Source organism: Colobus angolensis, unplaced genomic scaffold (assembly GCF_000951035.1).
Source record: "Colobus angolensis palliatus isolate OR3802 unplaced genomic scaffold, Cang.pa_1.0 Scaffold103, whole genome shotgun sequence".
Lineage (NCBI taxonomy): Eukaryota > Metazoa > Chordata > Mammalia > Primates > Cercopithecidae > Colobus > Colobus angolensis.
The window spans coordinates 1,553,871-1,568,217 of record NW_012111253.1 but is presented as its reverse complement, the minus strand read 5'-3'; the positions used below and the strand labels follow the sequence as shown (position 1 = coordinate 1,568,217).

General features: G+C 42.2%; 1 protein-coding gene across 1 annotated transcript in view; it reads left to right on the top strand.

Annotated features, from left to right (window-relative positions):
* Positions 1-13,263, top strand: part of INIP (INTS3 and NABP interacting protein) — a 38,870-nt gene extending 25,607 nt beyond the window's left edge. The window contains exons 3-5 of the mRNA XM_011941846.1: positions 962-1,064; positions 9,247-9,337; positions 10,894-13,263. Of these exons, the coding sequence (XP_011797236.1) occupies positions 962-1,064; positions 9,247-9,337; positions 10,894-10,989 (290 nt within the window). The 3' untranslated portion in view covers positions 10,990-13,263. The remainder of the gene's footprint in view (positions 1-961; positions 1,065-9,246; positions 9,338-10,893) is intronic.
* The last annotated feature ends 1,084 nt before the right edge of the window (positions 13,264-14,347 follow it).

The window sequence follows — 14,347 nt, the reverse complement described above, 5'->3', positions numbered from 1 at the left end:
GTGATCCGCCCGTCTCGGCCTCCCAAAGTGCTGGGATTACAGGCTTGAGCCACCGCGCCCGGCCGGGGACAACTATTTCTTAGTTCAGGTGAATTGTTGCCATGGGGGCATGTACATCACTTGTTGCCAGATCTTGAGATATATTTCAAGAGAAGCTAGAAATCTGAGAAATTAGTGTACAGTTTCTCAGTGTTTACATGTTAGTATTTAATTCTGATTTTAAAAACATAGCTAGGGGTTGCTCCTGGACCATAACGTGGCAGCCTCTACCCTATATCTTATGTAAGTTTGAAGCTGAAAATCCAGCCCAGTATAAAGTATTGATAAAGGCCATATCTCTTTGTATCCTGTCAGTTACACTCCATTTCTTTCTCAGAATTGCTTTCTGGTCAGCTGAAATTCTTTGACGTGTTCCTTGAAAAATTGTCCATCATATCTGAATGGAAGCAGTTGAGAAAAAGAAATATTTTGATCTGAGTATGTTTACTGTTTTTTTCTCCCATGAAAAAGGCATGCATAAAGAGGCTTCGAATAGGGGACGACGAACATCTGCCTTCCCAGAGATTGACTCTGCAGGATAGAGACTGCACAGGCCCCTGCAGCATTTGCGGCCTCAAAGATTTTGTTAAAAAGCAAATACTGTAACTTATACCTTGGTAGATTAAAATTCTTTAGAACTCAGTCTTAAAAGTCCTCAGCTACACTTTAAATATAATATGATATTATATTCTGCTTAAGTATTCATGAATGATGCTGTTAAAGTTGCTGGGAAGTAGGCAGGAGGGAAGAAGTAACCATTTAGGGAAAGTACTTACTGGTGAATTCATTATCATGTTAGAGAATAGGAATTTTGCTTTCTTGGTTCTAGATGGCTTAGGTTTATAAAAATAGGTCTAAAATGTTTCTTATTACTCTCTCTTTCTTTCTCCCCTTTCTCCTATTCCCCTCTTTTTTTTTTTAGGTTTTCAAAACAAAAATAGAGTTGCAATCTTGGCAGAACTGGACAAAGAGAAAAGAAAACTACTTATGCAGAACCAGTCTTCAACAAATCATCCTGGAGCTAGGTATTGACACTATAATGTGGTTTTTTGTTGTTTGTTTGTTTTTGTTTTTGTTTTTTGAGACGGAGTCTCACCCTGTCCCCCAGGCTGGAGTGCAATGGTGCAATCTTGGCTCACTGCAACCTCCGCCTCCCGGGTTCTAGTGATTCTCCTGCCTCAGCCTCCCAAGTAGCTGGGATTACATGCACCTGCCACCATGCCCAGCGAATTTTTGTATTTTTAGTAGAGATGGGGTTTCACCATGTTGGTCAGGCTGGTCTCGAACTCCTGACCTCAGGTGATCCACCCGCCTTGGTCTCCCAAAGTGCTGGGATTACAGGCATGACCCACTGTGCCTGGCCTATAATGTGGTTTTTATATTCAGTGATACACAAAATTTCTTGGACCAAATAAATTGGCTGGTAGTGATTTTTTTCTTTAACACTGCTATCTATTCATTGTGTTTTATTTCTATAGGGGAGGCTAAACTTTACCTGTGCCCAACTTAGTTCTTATTGGGAGGGACCTCTGTAACAAAAGACAGATTAACCAGAGAAAAACAAATTTATGATTGCATGCAGCACACGTCACAAGGGAGAAACCTTAATGAAAAGTAACTCAAAATCGTGGCTTACAACTCTACTTATATAGCATCTTCAACAAAGAACAATAAATATAGCACAAATGAAAGGGATTTTAGGCTTCCAGGGGTGGGAAACTGAGAAGGTAAATACATGGAGAAAACAAATGGAGTAAGGCTGTTGGCAGAGTCCTCTGCTGCTGTCTCTAGGCTAAGAGTCTACAGTTGTCTCCAGTAAAGGAGAAGTTATATCCTATCTTTAGGCAGAAACTGGGGAGGGGTGAGAGAGAGCTTTTCCTCAGTTTGCTGCTGCCTTTTATTTTTAGTTTTAAGCAACCCTATTAACTGAGCTGCTTCTTAATTGCTTTCAGCTCAAAAATAATTTTATATCAAAGAAGCATATTTTAGGTGACATATTCTGGTTCCCTTCATTTCCTAGTCAGACTTTTAACAATTAAACTATTTAGTTGATTAAATTGTAAACATTTTAATTAGAATATTTAATTTTCCCTATAGCCTCCAGACTTTTTTTTTTTTTTTTTTTTTTTGAGACAGGGTCTTACTTTGTCACCTAGACTGGAGTGTAGTAGCACAATCATAGCTCACTACATCCTTAGTCTCCTGGGTTCAGTGATCCCCCCTGAGTATCTCACACTACAGGCGCACCCTACCACACCTGGCTAATTTTTTTGTTTTTTAGTAGAGACAAGTGAGGTCTTGTGTTGCCCAGGCTGGTCTCAAACTCCTGGCCTCAAGTGATCTTCCTGCCTCGACCTCCCAAAGTGCTGGGATTACAAGCGTTAGCCACTGCACTTAGCCCTTATAGCCTTTTTTTTTTTTTTTAAGAGTTTTGTATGGTTTTTTATTACTGCAGTTGCTGCTGGTGGCCAACTTTTTAATCATTCTGCAAAGTAGGTCAAATTTAGGTAGCTTGATGATCTTTATTATAGGTATTCAGTCTCTGCCATATTTAGTATCTTCCCTCAGATCCATTATCGCCAGGCATGGTGGCCACACCTGTAATCCCAGCACTTGGGGAGGCTAAGGCGGGCGGATCACTTGAGCCTAGTAGCCCGAGAGCAGCTTGGGTAATGTGGCAAGACCCATCTCTACAAAAAAAACAAAAAATTAGCTAGGCATGGTGGTGCATGCCTGTAGTCCCAGCTACCTGGGAGGCTGGGGTGGGAGGATCACCTGAGCCTGGGAGGTTAGGACTGCAATGAGCTGTGATTGCACCACTGCACTGCAGCCTGGATGATACAGTAAGACTCTGTCTAAAAATAAAAAAGAAGATCCATTATCCCCTTCGGCCTCCACCCTCTCTTCTGTCTTTCTCTTAAAGCAATTGTCTGTACTCACCTTTACTTTCTCACTTATTCATGCCTCAACCCACTGCAGTGTGACTTCCAGGCTCTCCATCAGAGAAAATGTTCTTGCCTACTTGTAACCTTCCTGGGCTAAATCTGGCAGACCAGAGTCCTTTTCTTATCAGACATCTTGGCGTTATTTGACACCACTGATCACTCTCTTTCTTTCTTTCTTTCTTTCTTTCTTTCTTTCTTTTTTTTTTTTTTTGAGACAGAATCTCACTATGCTGTGCAGGCTGGAATGTAGTGGCACGACCTTGGCTCACTGCGTCCTCTGCCTCCTGGTTTCAACTGATTCTCGTGCCTCAGCTTCCCAAGTAGCTGGGATTACAGGCGTGTGCCACCACACCCAGCTAATTTTTGTATTTTTAGTAGAGATAGGGTGTTGCCATGTTGGCCAGGCTGGTCTCAAACTCCTGGCCTCAAGTGATCTGCCCACCTCAGCCTCCCAAAGTTCTGGGATTACAGGCATGAGCTGCCACACCCAGCCCACTCTCTTTCTTAAAGTACTCTCTTGGCTTCCATTTGCTCACTCTGAGAATATAAAACACAGTAGGAGGAGACTGTCTTGATTTCTTTTGTGGACATTTCTCTTATTTGTCCCCTGAATGCTGACAGCCCATCGAATTCTGTTCTAGACCAGGCTTCCTACTCTGCCTCTTTTTGCTGGACAGTTGCATCTTTTCCCACACGCTGTTAGGTATGTGCTAGTACGCATTTGCAGCTCTAGTCTGTCCTTTCTTCTAAGCACCACCTCTGCCTCCCGGACGTCTCTACTTTGATGTCCACAGGCATTTCAGATGTGGTATGTCCCAACCTGAACTCATTCTCCCTTCCTGCTCTCCAATCAACTACTGAATATTCTTGTGTGTCCCGTGTCAGTAAATGCTTCAGACTGCCATCTACTAGTTACAAAGGCAGAAATGTGAACTTCAGTGGTTTACCATTCCTTTCACTTTCATCTCCAAGCATTCACCATTCTCTTGTGATTATACTTTGAAAGGTGTCTCACATCTGTCCATTTTCTTCATTGCTACTGATGCTATCCTGATTCCTGGTCACTCTCATTTCTTGCCTCAATTATTATAACTGCTTCAGATTTTCTGTGGTCTTACGCTTCTTGAACACATTCATCAGTTGTGTCATTTAGCAAGCTTTAATTGGGAAGTAACAGAAATATAACAAAATTGGCATAAACATTAGGGTATCTGTTGACCAGGAGTGTGAAGATAAGGTAGTTCCAGAGTAGCTTAATTCATTAGTGATGCAGCTTCATTCATCTTTCCTTTCTGCTTTACCCCATGGGTCAGTGGCTCCCTCAGGCCGGAATATGGCTGCGGTGGCTTAGGCATCAGCCCGCACTGAGCCACCTGCAGAAGTAAAACCCTGAAAGGTTGCTAGGGTGTGTCCCATTTGTAAGAGTGAGGAAAACATTCTCAGAAGCCTTCCTGTAGACACCCATCAAGTCTGGTTGCCCAGATTATGTACCTTTCTCTTGCCTAAACCAGAAACCAGCTAGGGGAATGACACTGTTTTACATCAATCAAGGTCTACCCCCTGGGGCATGAACCTGGCCTGCCTTGAAGCGTGTGACCACTGATAATTGAACCAAGTCTGGGTTCCATCAGCAAGGAGGAAAGGAGATAAACAGCTTTGAGGAGGCGACCAGCACTGTCTGCCGCAGTAGTGCAGTGGTCGGCTTTCTGAACTACAGGGTGATAGTTCTTTCTTTTGAGACAGGGTCTCACTCTGTCACCCAGGCTGGAGTGCAGTGACACAATCTCTTGATCTCCCAGGCTTAAGTGATCCTCCCATCTCAGCCTCCCATGTAGCTGGAATCACAGGCACATGCCACCACACCTGTTTAATTTTTTTTTTTTGTAGAGATGGGGTCTCACTTTATTGCCCAGGCTGTTCTTGAACTCCTGGGCTCAAATGGTACTTCTACTTCAGACTCCCAAAGTCCTAGGATTACAGGCGTGAGCCACTGCGCCTGGCCAAGAGGGTGATACTTCTGATCATGTCACTCCCCTGCTGCTTAACACTCTTCGGAGGTCTCCTATTACTGTTAGGATAAGGTCTACTTTTTTTTTTCTTTGAGCCGGCGTCTCACTCTAGCCCAGGCTGGAGTGCAGTGTTGTGATCTCAGCTCACTGCAACCTCCGCCTCCTGGGTTCACGCCATTCTCCTGCCTCAGCCTCCCAAGTAGCTGGAATTACAGGCGCACGCCACCACGCCTGGCTAATGTTTTGTATTTTTAATAGAGATGGGGTTTCACAGTGTTAGCCAGGATGACTTCGATCTCCTGACCTCGTGATCCACCCGCCTTGGCCTCCTAAAGTGCTGGGATTACAGGCGTGAACCACCATACCTGGCCTACTTTAATCATTTCATTTAACATGAATTAATTTGCCTGTTTTGGGATACTTTGAGCAAACTGTTCTAAGCAAATAACAACTGTTTATGGAAGGATTTCCATAGGTAATGATGTTTTCTTAAGTCTGATATGAGACTGGAAGGAATTTTTCATTGATTGAAACTTTAGTAATTTCCTACTTCTGTTCTGTCTCATTTCTTCTTACTGAATCCTAAATTGAGACAGAAGAATACCTTCTTACTGTCCTTTCAGAAATAACCAATTGTGTAAGTAATACATTCTTGGAATTTGGTTGTTGTGATACCAAGATATAATAAGAAACACATATTTGGTCATTGACCATGGTTCCTAACATAGAGCTCCTAAAACTCATAATTTCCTGAGTAGTAGGGGTACTAGGAGAATGTTTCGTTCTGATATTTGTTTTTGTTTTGTTTTAAGTGACAGGGTCTTGCTCTGTTGACCAGGCTGGAGTGTTAAAGGCACGATCATGGCTCACGGCAGCCTCTACTTCATGGGCTCAAGCAGTCTTCCTGCCTCAGCCTCCCAAGTAGCTAGACTATAGGCACATGCCACCAAGTCTGGGTAATTTTAAAATTTTTTGTAGAGACAAGGTCTTGCAGAACCATTCTGTTTAGTACATAGTCAGGTCCAAACAACCTAGTAAGTATTTATGTCCTAACATCTTGTTGTTTGAAGTTGCCCAGGCTAGTCTTGAACTCTTGGCCTCAAGTGATCCTCCCACTTTGGCCTCCCAAAATGCTGGGATTACAGCCACCCTGCCTTGTGCTGATATTTGTCCTTTAACCCATTTCCTAACACAGCTCTGAAGACCTTTGTGATTTCCTGGGTGATGGGAGCATCTTTTGTTCTAATGCGATGACTCTTTATGGGCCCTGGATGGAGGCTGGTTGCCAGGGAAACCAACCCTATAATTTGAGGGTTGGAACTTTCAGACCCACCTACTGACCTCCAGGGAAGGGAGAGGGACTGAGGTTGAGCTGATCACAAATGGCCAATGATTTCATCAATCATGCCTATGTAATGGAGCCTCCATAAAACCCCAAAAGGACAAGGTTCAGATGAGCTTCTGGATAGCTGAACATGTGAAGGTGCTTGAAAGATGGTGTGCTGGAGAATATTGAGGCTCCGTGTCCCTTCCCATGTGCCTGGCCCAATGCATCTCTCCATCTGGCTATTCATCTCTAACCTTTGTGATACCCTTTATTAATAAACTAGTGAATGTAAGTAAAGTATTTCCCTGAGTTCTGTAAGCCACTGTAGCAAATTAACAAAATCCAAGGAGAGTGAGTCATGGGGGCCCCCAGTTTATAGCCAGTCAGAGGCATAGGTGACAACCTACTGCATACTTGCCACTGGCATCTGAAGTGGCGAGCAGTCTTGTAGAACTGAGCCTCAGCTCGTGGGATCCAACACTATCTCTAGGTAGATAGTGTCAGAATTGAATTACAGGACACTCAGCTGGTACCCACTGAAGAACTGCTTGGTGTCAGAAGTTTTGTGTTGAATGAGAGTATAGTTTTTTTTTTTCCAAAAACAGTTTGCTTTTTCCTCTGTCTTGCAAAGCTGTATTAAGTCTTTCCTTGAGTAGAAGACTTCTCCCGAGACATGCCTGTCTGGAAGACTGGGTGGAGCAGGTCGTGACGTGCAGCACGGAAAGGCCCCGCAGAGCTGCTTTCACCAGAAGATTAAGCTCTAAGAGATCAGGCAGGAAAAGGGGATTGGAGTTAGGATGAAAGTACATGACCAGTATCCTGGAAGGCTTAGAAAACTCTCTTCAGAAAGACCACAATGGGCTGAGCTCAGTTGCTCACACCTGCAATCCTAGCACTTTGCGAGACTGAGGTGGGAGGATCGCTTGAGCCCAGGAGTTCAAGAGCAGCCTGGGCAACATGGTGAAACCTGTCTCTACAAAAAAAATACAAAAATTAGTAGGGCATGCTGGCTCACACCTGTTGTCTTAGCAACTTGGGAGACTGAGGCAGGAGGAACGCTGGAGCCCAGGAGTTTGAGGCTTCAGTGAGATATGATCACACCACTGCACTCCAGCCTGGGCTACAGAGCAAGACCCTGTCTTAATACATTCTGGCATGTCTTCTTTTTTTTGTTGTTTTTTAATGAATTATCTTATCCAAATAGAGGGAGTCTGCTATTACTAGAGTTTGATGACATAGCATGAGTGGGCAGAGAGGGGAAAATGGGAGATGATAGAAATGAACGTGCCAGAGATATATTTTGCCCAGAATCCTGGCCACAGACAGTATGCTAATGCCTGATTGAAGAACAGATTTAGCTGAAAACACTGCAAAAGGAGTATGAATACTCCTTGTACAGCCTACACCATCCCTAGCCAGTGTCTGCTCCTCTCCCAAGGAGAGGAAAAAGTTTGCATCCTACCGCCTAATTCTTCCTCCTTATAATCAGTATAAAATTCTTAGAATCCCTCACGTGGGTACCCTTAGAAGTACCTAGGTCTGCTCTGCTTGAAAAATGTGCTTTCTTCCCATATTCATTCTTCTGGCCTAATGATTCCAGTCTCCTGAGCCATCATCGTCCTTATCTTTTTTTTTTTTTTTTCTGTAGTTCTGTTTTCCAGTCCTTTAATCTTTTTGTTTTTCTAAATTAGGGATCAGAAACTCAAATGCTTACAGAAATGTAAACAAGGTGATAAGGACTGTAATGAGCTGGACAGTGCCCAGCTAAAGGGGACAACTATTTCTTTTTTTTTTTTTTTTGAGACAGAGTCTTGCTCTGTCGCCCGGCCTGGAGTGCAGTGGCCGGATCTCAGCTCACTGCAAGCTCCGCCTCCCGGGTTTACGCCATTCTCCTGCCTCAGCCTCCCGAGTAGCTGGGACTACAGGCGCCCGCCACCACGCCTGGCTAATTTTTGTATTTTTAGTAGAGACAGGGTTTCACCATGTTGGCCAGGCTGGTCACGAACAAGTTTAATTATTATACAAACAAAAGGGTATGGTTTTACCATTGACTGATATCATGTGATTTAACTGTTTTTTAAAATAATGTTAATAGAGATCATGATAGATCATGGTATCTCAAATCTGTTTGAAGTAGGAGACCATAAGTTATAAATTTTAGGCTGGGCATGATGGCTCATGCCTGTAATCCCAGCATTTTGGGAGGCTGAGGCAGGCAGATAGGCAGATCACTTGAGGTCAGGAGTTTGAGACCAGCCTGGCCAACATGACGGTGAAACCCTGTCTCTACTAAAACTACAAAAATCAAATATAGCTGGGTGTGGTGGTGCACGCCTGTAGTCCCAGCTACTCGGGAGGCTGAGACATGAGAAGAGCTTAAACCCAGGAGGCAGAGGTTGCAGTGAGCTGAGCTCACACCACTGCCCTCTCTCCAAAAAAAAAAAAAAGATAAATTAAAAAAAAAAGACCATTTAAAATCTCAATAAATAACATAGACTTTCTTTATATAAATTCATGAAGATAGTGAGAGAAGGAAAAAAGACTTATTCTTGGAGGTCTTTTTCACCCCTATAAAGAATATATAATGAAAAGCTGTGATTCAGAAGTAAGGACATGTCTTTAAGAGATTTATTGTATAGCACAGTGACTGTAGTTAATACTACTTGAAAATTGCTAAGAGAATAGATCTTAAATGTTCCACAACCAAAAATGGTAAGTATGTGAGGTGCTGGATATGTTAATTAGCTTGATTTAACCATTTCACAACAAATAGAAATACTAAAACATCACATTGTACACAGGAAGTATATGCAGTTTTTGTCAAGGATACCTCAATTTAAAAAAAAGAAGATAATTTACTACCATCCAAAAAAAAGTAAGGATGTTTCTGCCTTAAGCAGCCGAGTAACCAAGATTCCCATTTTAGCATTGCACTCTCGAGACCCTCTCTTAATAAGGACTTCCGGGATCACGCTGAGCAGCAGCATATCGCAGCCCAACAGAAGGCAGCTTTGCAGGTGAGCGAAGTGTAACTGACGTTCTTGCCTCAGTGGAGGTTTCCTGGGTCTCAGAAGCCAGCACACAGTTATTTTATATTTCAGTGGAGCAATATCAATAAAAATGTTCCACACATGATTGCAGTGGTTTGCTGATGTTCATTCATGCCCAGTGGATTTGAAGGACCAGTGTAGCAGTAATGAAAGTATCTTTTATGGTGTTGACTCGGTCGCGATTGATTCTGTGCGTGTACATGTCAAGGGATTGCTTGTGCACAACAGAGTTTAAAGATATTTGGATGGACAGGAATGATCTTAAAAATTGAACTGGCTAGTTAAATAGTACTTGCATTTTTTTTCAAATCTATCATGTCATCACATCCTTTGATAGTTGTATTAGTTTATTATTGTTGCCTGGATTTTTTTTTTTTTTTAATGCTCAGCACAACTGTTGTGCAGGAAATGTTTAAAAGCTAACTCTTCCTATAGGACTAGGAATGTGATGCTTCATCAGTTAAAAAAAATTCTTCAGAGTAATAAATGGTTTCAGTGTTACAGTCTTATCTTGAATAATTTAAGATTTCCAGAGACTTTGGACAAGACATTTTTTTTCCATAGGCATAATTTAATCACTTGTAGTTTTAAACCTTAGAATCCCAGAATTGGAAGGAACATGATGAAGACCATCTCACTTTATTTTATTTTATTTATCTGTTGTTTAGAGACAGGGTCTCACACTCTGTCACACAGGCTCACTGTAACCTCAAACTCCTGGGTTCAAGTAATCTTCTTGCCTCAGCCTCCTAAGTAGCTGGGACTACAGGCACATGACACTGTGCCTAGCTGATTTTTAAATTTTTTGTAGAGATGGGGTCTCACTGTGTTGCCCAGGCTGGTGTTAAACTCCTGGCCTCAAGTGATCCTCCCACCTCAACCACCCGAAGTGTTGGGATTACAGGTATGAGCCACCATTGCCCAGCCCTCCATTCACTTTAGATGACCTCAAAACAGTCTTTTTTTTTTTTTTTTTTTAAATGACAGAGGGAAGTTACTGGTGGTTTTCTGTTACTTACATTTCAACATTCTCTACCAAATGTTGGTATTTTAATCACCAGTAATCTCACTGCCTTTTCCCCCCTCTTCTTCCCACTACTGCCCTTCTTTCTCAAGTTCCCGGTTTGTTGACCAAGATCAGAGTACTCTGGGATCTTCGATCCTTTTCCTCACTGGAAGGAACAAAACAATTCATGTCTTTGAGTCATTTATTGACTGAGGACGATCACAGGGTAGATAGAGAGGATGAGAAATGAGTAGTTGGTGTAACTTGTTAACCCAGATTCTGTATTACTGTCCACTTCCTGTCTATTTAAACACAACCAGCAGCAGCAGAACTGATTTTAAAATAAATTCTGTCTCAGCCATAACAAGGAAAAATAAATGAATAAACAAATAAATTTGGTCTCAAGCATTCAGAAAGAATAAGTAATTTTAATGCCTTGGTTGAAGTTCGACTTGGTTGAATAATGACTCTGTTTCATAGCTTAATTGCCTTTTTTTTTTTTTTTGATCTTTCCCAGCATGCTCATGCACATTCATCTGGGTACTTCATCACTCAAGACTCTGCATTTGGGAACCTTATTCTTCCTGTTTTACCTCGCCTTGACCCAGAATGAAGAAAATATTTGCGATGGAAAAGTGACTTTGTAATATCAAATGCCAAAGCTACTATCATTCAGTGCTAGATGAACTGTGACTTTCAGAAATTTGGTGAACTTTGATATTTTTTGTTTGTCTGAAAGAAAGGAATGTGTAACTGAAAGCAGAAAGAAGAGTAACCAGGATGGTGAGAGCTGTGGAAGCTATATTATCCAAGGAATTGATTATGTACCGTGACTGCAACTTTTTTGTAATGCTGTTTAACTCTCAATCAGACTCTGAATGGGATGGTCACAAAATCGTTCCCCAACTCCTAGCAAGTTTGACTGAATATATCATGTCCACAGTAGATTTTCAAGAATCATTTATAGTACTTAACTTTAAAGAAACAAGGGTGCTTTTAAAAAATGAACCAATAGGCTTAAATCAATTACATCCATATTTGCTGTTTATAGGATTGCTATCAGTATACCTTTTGAGTTTATAGTCAACATGTATCATCCTGAAATAGTCTTTCTGGACTCATAACTACTTCCACCTTTTTCACTTTAAAACAAAGCCCAAGAATAACTTACTAACCAATCTTAACCATCTTTTATAAACATATGCTCTTATAAATGTTGTGACTAAATGCAATTAAAAATAATAGGAAATGTGGTGGTTTTTTAATTTGTACATCCTCTTATTTAGTGTTACCACACAGATGATGAGTTTGTGTGGCTCTATTTTCCATTTTTGTTCCAATTGAAAACTTATTGACTGGGCGTGGTGGCTCACGCCTGTAATCCCAGCATTTTGGGAGGCCGAGGCGGGCAGATCACTTGAGGTCAGGAGTTTGAGACCAGCCTGGCCGACATGGTGAAACCCTGTCTCTACTAAAAATCTAAAGAATTAGCCAGGCGTGGTGGCGCACACCTGTAATCCCAGCTACTCGGGAGGCTAAGGCAGGAGAATCTCTTGAACCTGGGAGGCAGGGGTTGCAGTGAGCTGAAATGACGTCACTGCACTGCAGCCTGGGTGACAGTAAGACTTTGTCTCAAAGAAAAAAAGAAAAAAAACTTATTATGCAAGTCAAGCCCCTTTTTAATTACTTTAAGTAGGAAGGGGTTATATTAAGAAAGTCTCTCAACATGACCCATCTTTAGCAGTATCTAGGGTGCTTGTTTGTGCAGTCCCACTACCCTACCCTACTACAGAATTAGAATCTGATTCAAAATAAAGTCTGAAAACCATGAGATAGAGAATTCTATGAAATATCTTGTACAAATTTTCATGATATATTTATACACTCATAGGTTTGTAGATCCCTAAAACTTAGAGGTCATTTAGCTAAAATCTACATTTTTTTAACTTTTAATAGGATTGAAATGATATTTTACACTATATCACAGATAGAGTATTTTATATAACTTTTTGTAACTGATCTCATCTTGGCCTTGAGTTCCATCCTCTCTGGTGGTACGGTAAAACTGAAGATTCCAGTTTGGGTAAATATTTAGTGAAAGTTCTACTTTCTTTTCAGAGAGTTTGTTCCCTGCCTTCTTCCTTAGATATTTTCAAACACACAGCCCCATCCTACTCAAACCAAGTGAAGCAAGGGCGGACAATTCTAGAATTGGCTGTGCCATGTAGGGTTTTTTTTTGAGAATTTGAACTGATTTCCTTCATTTTGATGAGGTGGCAACTGTCCCCATTGTAATGGTTACCATTGCAGCGAGGATAGCCTTACTTCTGCGGCACAGAGCTCCTCAGGGGGCCTCTGGCTCCTGTCCTTCCTCAGGTCTGTCCAACTACTCCTTAGGCCTTCTTATGGCAGCCCTCATTGTCTTCGGTTAATTTCACTAGGTTTCTGTTCTCTGTGATCTACAACACAACTGACATGGTTCTAAATCTGTCTCTAGGGAGATAACACATTAGTATATTTTCTATACTATTGCAGCCTCTACCTAATGTATGACTTATGTAGCTCAGGTAAAGAGATCTTTTTACCAGTGGTATCCTTTCTAGTCTGTTAGCCTTTTAAATAGATGTGGCCTAAATCCTGTAGTCCTGGCTAGGAAGCACTTCTCTCCACCCCTCTACTTTGAGTCACAAACTCAATTCAATTTCTTATGTATTTATTAATACCTACAGAGAAAGCAGATAGAGCACTGTGCTTTGGGGGATACAAAAGTTACTGGCACCTGCTCTTTTAGGAGGTCACAGTGCAGAGGATCCTATTCTGGTATACCAATAGTTATAAAGCAAGCCGCCACCTGGGCAACATAGCGAGACCCCTGTCTCTACTAAAACTTAAAAAAAAAAAAGATTGGCCAAGTGTGCTGGTGTATGTGTAGAGTCCCAGCCACTTGGGAGGCTGAGGTGGGAGGATCGCTTGAGCCTGGGTGGTTGAGGCTGCAGTGGGCCATGATCGCACAACTACACTCCAGCCTTGGCAACAGAGTGAGGCCCTGTCTCTAAATCCATCAGTCAAGTGAGCCAGAATGCAGTAGTGGCCTGAGAGAGGCATCCTGGAACGTAGCGCAGTCTCGCTAGGTTTAAAAGTATTCATGTGATTTTACTTGACAAGGTAAGGAAGAGCTACTCCATGTGCAGAGCAAGGTTTCAGAATGAGAAGAGAAGAGCAGGCACCGCAGAGGGTGAGGGAAAGGGCAGCAGTGGCCTGGGAAGCCCTCAGGTCGAGTTCAGCATTGCTTCCCTCAGATTATGGGTGAATTTGAGGAAGTCAGTTAATATCTTTGCATGCTCCTCCCTCCGTAGGATAAGACCAGCACGTGTTCTGCCTGTGTCAGAAATTGCCTAGACCAGTAGTTTTCAAAGTGCAAGCCTCAGCCCATTACTGAGTTGAGAAGCCAACTTAATGGTTGAACAGGATGTGTCCAGCATTTTTTCTGAAAAAATCAGAAACATCTGAGTGTACTGCATGTAGAAATAGGTGGTTTTGCCTCATGAATATTCTGTTTCTGCGTGTTCATATATGTGTATATTTTACTTTGTATTTTGTTGGTTCTTTAGGAGACGGTCTTGCTCTGTTGTCCAGGCTGGAGTGCAGTGGTATAATCATAGCTCACTGCAAGACTCTTTGAATCCCTGGGCTCAAGCAATCCTCCATCCTTAGCCTCCCAAGTAGCTGGGACTACAGACACATGCCACCATGCCCAGCTAATTTTTTTTTTTTTTTTTTTTGAGACAGAGTCTCGCTCTGTCGCCCAGGCTGGAGTGCAGTGGCCAGATCTCAGCTCACTGCAAGCTCCGCCTCCCGGGTTTACGCCATTCTCCTGCCTCAGCCTCCCGAGTAGCTGGGACTACAGGTGCCCGCCACCATGCCCGGCTAGTTTTTTCTGTATTTTTTAGTAGAGACGGGGTTTCACCATG